At 55.6% G+C, this 5880-nt stretch overlaps 1 protein-coding gene across 1 annotated transcript in view; it reads right to left on the reverse strand.

The window, feature by feature from the left end:
• Positions 1 to 1703: 1703 nt before the first annotated feature.
• RBPMS2 (RNA binding protein with multiple splicing 2) overlaps positions 1704 to 5880 on the reverse strand; it is a 35808-nt gene continuing 31631 nt past the window's right edge. The window contains exons 7-8 of the mRNA XM_011968044.1: positions 2990 to 3059; positions 1704 to 2818 (exon numbers count right to left, since the gene is read on the reverse strand). Coding sequence (XP_011823434.1) covers positions 2997 to 3059 — 63 coding nt within the window. The 3' untranslated portion in view covers positions 1704 to 2818; positions 2990 to 2996. The remainder of the gene's footprint in view (positions 2819 to 2989; positions 3060 to 5880) is intronic.

Consider the following 5880-nt stretch of genomic DNA (forward strand, 5'->3'; position numbering starts at 1 on the left):
AGGACACAGATGCTTCTGACCTCAGCCAGGAAGCCCTGATCTACTGACGGCTCCTCAACCCAAGTTCAGTCTAAACGTGACTGTCCACTAAGTCCTTTCTGCAGAGGCCCTACGCTGAGAAAAGCCCCCAGTCCGGCTGAGAGCGCCCTCTGGACAGGCTGCAGGGCTCCTCCTTCCCCGGCTCCTCCTCCTCTCAGACCCAGGCCTGGGCCCTGCTGGCTAAAGCGTGAAGGAGGCCCCCCAGGGAAGCCGCAGGCACAGGGGCCTGTAAATTATAGAGCAGCTTTCTTAGCCCCTCTCAGAAAGGCTCAGGCACCTTCACTAAATAATTCACCACCTCAGGAAGACCCACTGGTTCTTGACACAGATGAAGTAGGTCAGCCCTGGGTGGCCCTGGGTGGGGGCCGCAGGGCTCAGAGCAGCTTCCCCACTGGCACAGGCAGGGGCTGAAGGCTGGGCGGCCTTGCCAGCTGGTCCGATACTGCAGCGAGGCAAGGGGCACAGCGTGGCAGACGAGTAACCCCAGACTCCTCCAGGCATGAACACAGCCACCCTCTGAGGTCCAGGTAACTCACCCACAGCCACCCAGGGTTACCTGCAGGGCCTGGTCCTGGCCAGGCTCCTCCTCCTCCTCCCTCACAGCACCTGGATCGCCAGCAGTGACATCTCAGACCCAAGCCAACCCGTGGTACAGGACTGCGATTCAGGAGAGGGGAGTAAGGCAGGGAGCGGTCACCCGACCAGCAAGTGAGGAAGTGACCACAGCCAGCCACAGCCACTTTAGTTTTGCTCAGAGCAAGGCTGGAGCAACACCTATTGGGAGGGGGTTCCAGGGCCCCTGCTGTCCTCCCTGTCCAGGCACGGCTTTGGGTCTGAGGTGGGGTGGGGTGCAGGGCAGCTCTTCCAGGAGTGCATGAAAAAACAAACAGTTAAACCCTGAGTTCAGCGCACCAGCCCTCCAGTAAGAGCTGGAAAGCATTTCAAGCCACCTCTTCACAGACAAGGAACTGAAGACCCTAAGTCACAAAAGGGAAGCCTGAGGGCCATGGCAGGCATTCCTGACACCTGGCCCAGGCCAGCCTGGGCTCTTAGCACTGCACAGTTTCCCTGAGCCTCACACCCATTTGTTCCTGCTCCAGGAATCAGAGTTGCAGCCCAGAGACTACAGGGTGGATAAGGTTAACCCCTTCTGGGCAACATTCCAGGTCCTAGCCTTCCCGCCAGCACAGCCTCACAAGAGGCAAGCCAAGGACAGATACCACCTGGCAGAGCCCAACAGCCCAAATCTCAGTCCTCTTCTACTAGAGCAAGGCTCGAAAAGACCACAGGCCATAAATGGTTAAGCCAAGTAGATCACTGCGCCCCAGAAAAGGAAGGTCCCACCTGGGAGTCTGCTCTGGGTGCAGGGAGTCTCTCCCTACCCTGACAGCCTGGAAACTGAGGAAGTGAAGCCACAGCTGCCGGGCCCTGAGGCAAGTCACTTTCCCTAGGACTTTGTTTCTCCAGCTTACAAACAGGGAGGCCAAAGAGGCTAAGCGAGCTCCAAGGTCCTCCCCCGCCACCTTTACAGTCACAAGCCAGCTGCCAGCAGGCCAGGCCCACTTCACTTCCTTCCCCCGACTCCACACTCCACGTCTCTCTGGCTCTGCCTTCCCAATGGCAGTCTGCGTCCACGGAAGGGGGAAGCAAAGGCCAGAGAGCAGTCATTTTGATTTTGTTTTATTTTGCATTTCATATATTATCCAGTTTCACATTCTCACAGGATCAGCAATGACAACAGCCGCCTCATCTCCCAAGTCTGAAATGGCCAGACGGTCACAGCTGCGGCTGACGGTAAAGCACTGATATGCTCAAAACAAAAAACATTGCACAGTGTTTCCTTCATTTCATTTTCTTAAACAAATGCCTGACGCAAAGGCGTACTGCTGAAGAATGGAAACCCTTTTCTTCTTCATGCCTCAAACTAAACATTAAACTTATCTGACAGGGCGAACGAGGTCGCTTTAATAATTAATGGTACACACATGAAAAATCCTTTATGATGCATAAATATTTTGTTACACAGGGTACAAAAATACTTCTCACGTTTTGGTTGTTTCGAGGTTTAGAAAGAATGAGGAGCAGTGGCAGGCCGGGTGCGCTGTGGAGAGGTGAACAGAACGGGCAGAGAGGGCTTTCTTACAACTGTTGGCCCATCCGAGAAGACAGGAGCGGAGGAGCCCAGTGTGAAATGAAAACGCAAACCCCATCTATCTGTTGGGTGGAGGTGGGAGCCGAGCCTGGAAGCATGTGGGGCCACGGGGCTTGGGCCTTCCTGAAGCGGGGTGGGTGTAGGGGTGGGGTGAGGAGAGAGGGGCCAGGCAGGATGAACCACTGGGAGCCAGGACCTGTCGCTATGGTGACAGTGTGAGAACAAACTGTACACTCACATATACACAAGTGGAAGTGTCTTAATTCATGCCAGAAAACATGCAAAATTAAATGCCTTGCTTCCTCAAGGGGGAGCTACAGAAGCAAGTTTGGGTGGGAGGTCAGGCCTGGCCAGGTCCCAGTGAGGTCTCCGAGCTGGATCTGGGTGCCCCAGAGAGAAGGTCCCCAAATCCTCCTGGGAGGCATTGGAGAAAGGCTTGAGGGTGCAGAACAAGATGAGGAAAAGGAGGGAGAGGAACAGGAAGCAGTCCACTGAGTCAGGCTTAGGATTCACAGTCTCTGGAGGGCAGCAGCAGCTCTGCACAGGCCGCCCAGGGGCAGTGGGAACTCAGGGTGCCTGTCCCGGCACCACCACAGATTCCCAGAACCACCTCCCTGGTGACCAGACCTGGAGGGAGGGAGAGAGGCGGCCGTGAGCAGAGGCGTGGGACTAGAGCTAAAGCCAGGCCTGCTCTGGGCTCGGCTAAGCTCTTGAGACCCGGGCAGAGGGAGGAACCACGGCCCTGCAGGGAGCCGGAGTCTAGGACACTTGTCCTGGGCCTCTGGGGCCAACACTTACTGAAGAACTAACAGAACTGACGGTACTTCCATCCTTGCTGGGTGGTGTCAGAGGAAGGGTACCAGCGCACCTGCAAGAGAAGCCAGTGTCAGGAGCCAGCTGTGCATCCCTTCCCTCAACAGGAAGCCCGGTAACCATGGCTGTCGGTATCTCAGTTGGAGTCCTGGTTCTGTCACTGACTGGCTGGCAGACATCGGGCCAGTTACTCACCTTTAAGCATCAGTTTCTCTATCCGGGGAGTGCATTGCCTGATGTGCTTCCTCTGCAGGACACAGGTTCCAGCGAAAGAAGGTCACGCAGGCGTCTCATACCCCAATAAGCCCAATCCAAATGGGCCACTATACTGGCAGGAGCCCTGGCAGCTGAGGGCAGTGGTGTCAGCAACCCGCCCTTCCCCTTTACTGACACAGCACAGAATTACTAATTCCACGGAGGAGGAGGAAGAGAATGAGCCTCGTACATTTTTGTTTAACTTCTTTGGGTCTCAGTGTCCTCATCTAGCTATAGGACAGAAATGATGAAGACACGGGTGGTTGTGAGGATCAGGTAAGACAGGATGCAAAGATACAGTAAGGCCAGGTGCAGTGGCACACACTTGTAATCCCAACACTTTGGGAAGCTGAGGTGGGAGGATCACATGGGCTCAGGAGTTCAAGACCAGCCTGGGCAACGTAGTGAGACACTGTCACTATTAAAACAAGGCCAGGCACGGTGGCTCATGCCTGTAATCCCAGCACTTTGGGAGGCCAAGGCAGGCGGACCACCTGAGGTCAGGAGTTCGAGACCAGCCTGACCAATATGGAGAAACCCAGTCTCTACTAAAAATACAAAATCAGGCCAGGCGCAGTGGTTCATGCCTGTAATCCCAGCACTTCGGGAGGCTGAGGTGGGCGGATCATGAGGTCAGGAGATCAAGACCACCCTGGATAACACAGTGAAACCCCATCTCTACTAAAAATACAAAAAAATTAGCCAGGCGTGGTGGTGGGTGCCTGAAGTCCCAGCTATTTGGAAGGCTGAGGTAGGAGAATGGCGTGAACCCGGGACATGGAGGTTGTAGCAAGCTGAGATTGCACCACTGCACTCCAGCCTGGGCGACAGAGTAAGGCTCCGTCTTGAAAAACAACAACAACAACAAAAAACACAAAATTAGCCGGGCATGGTGGTGCATGCCTGTAATCCCAGCTACTCAGGAGGCTAAGGCAGGACAATCGCTTGAATCTGGGAGGCAGAGGTTGCGGCGAGCCAGGATCACACCATTGCACTCCCGCCTGGGCAATAAGGGCAAAACTCCGTCTCAAAAAAAAAAAAAAAAAACCCAACGTCCGTGTGGACCCCAAGGGGTAAGGACTCTCTAACATCTGTCCATCTGTCCTGATTCTTCTGAGAAGCCATGGATGAGACCCGCTGAGGCTCCCCTATTTTGACCTTTGCCCCCGCTGTGCCATGCCCTCCATCACAAGCCTCTAAGTCTAGAGGTCTATAATGTCAGGCGGGTGGCAGCTATCTGAGCTCATCCTCACCAGTGCCTGGAAGCTGCCTAAACCCCGGCACTTGCCAGAAGGCCCCACAGAGCAAGTAGCTCCAAAGCTGGGTTCCCAGAGACTGGTCAAGAAGATGACACGTTCCCTCCTCCCTGTGGGCCAGTCATCTGGAAGGCAAGTATGCTGACTGCCAAGACCGCAGGGAAGGCCGCCTGCCCCAGTTATGCACGGTGAAGCATGTCTGTCCCAGCCTGACCCAGGACAGGGAGAAGGAGGTGGGGGTGGGGGGACAGGACAACACAGGACCTTCAGTTGGGGTTGGGGGATGAGCATCCAGGGAGGGGAGCTGGAGTCCCCTCAGGAAGGGAAGGGTGGTAGGAAAGGAGTAGAAGCTGGGTCTGCAGACAGCTCCCTTAAGGTTGGAGCAGGCAGACCCAGTTACCCACTTGGCTGCTGGGAACTCCTGCTTCCTGGGTAAGCCATGCCAGGCCATCTGGGGGCTGATGGAAGCTTCCTAAGAACCTGTTCCTATCCCCGCCAAATTCTAGGTGCCGTTTTGTACACCACAGAATTCCAGCCACCACATCCTCCCAGGAGCTCAGCAGGAAGTTAAGACGCCTGGCTGGACACTAGCACTTATTCCACAAGAGAAGGACACACGAGGAAACCAGCAATGCTGCTACCAGAGAAGCCGGTGGCTGGCACCAGCTCAGGGAGCCTCTTAGTGGGCCCTGACCACCGCCCTTCATGTAGCCTCCAGCTGGCACAGCCCTACAGCAAGGAAGTCTCTGATGGGCTGGGTGTCCCACAGGGCCGGACAAGGGGAGAACATGGACGACAGAGTGGAAAGAGCTCAGGAGGCCTGCAACCCACCTGCTTTCACCACTGGGAAGCAGAGGCCTCTGAATGACTGCTTAAGGCTGCCCTCAGCAAATCTGCTGGATCCTGCCCTACACTCTCGCTACAAGGTGCTCGGACTCCTACTTCCCAAGCAGCGACTTTCCCTCCAGCTTGAGGGACTCCTTGGGGAAAAAGTAGAGGAAAGCTCCCATATTTGGGCCTGGGACAGCTGTGCCACTGAAGCAGACAGAATGCATTTAGAAGGGCTGCTTTTCCACTTCCTTTTCCACAGACCAGTGGCCTGGGTCCTCTAGAAGCCACACATTCCCTTCCTAGAGCTCTTCTTTCTGCTCCAGCTCCAAACAGGAGACCTGCGGGGGACCATGCCAGCAAGACAGGGCGCCCACAGTGTCCTTTCAGGGCCTCCAGTTGTGCCCAGGGGGAGAGGCGGCTCCTGAGAGTCCACCCCACAGGCTCCGAGAGGGCTGCTTCAAAACAAAGAGCGGAGGATGCAAACTCAGCCCTCTCTCAGATCCTGGGACTGACCAGTTGAGAAGATGCACCAGA

This window comes from Mandrillus leucophaeus, unplaced genomic scaffold, assembly GCF_000951045.1.
Source record: "Mandrillus leucophaeus isolate KB7577 unplaced genomic scaffold, Mleu.le_1.0 Scaffold12, whole genome shotgun sequence".
Lineage (NCBI taxonomy): Eukaryota > Metazoa > Chordata > Mammalia > Primates > Cercopithecidae > Mandrillus > Mandrillus leucophaeus.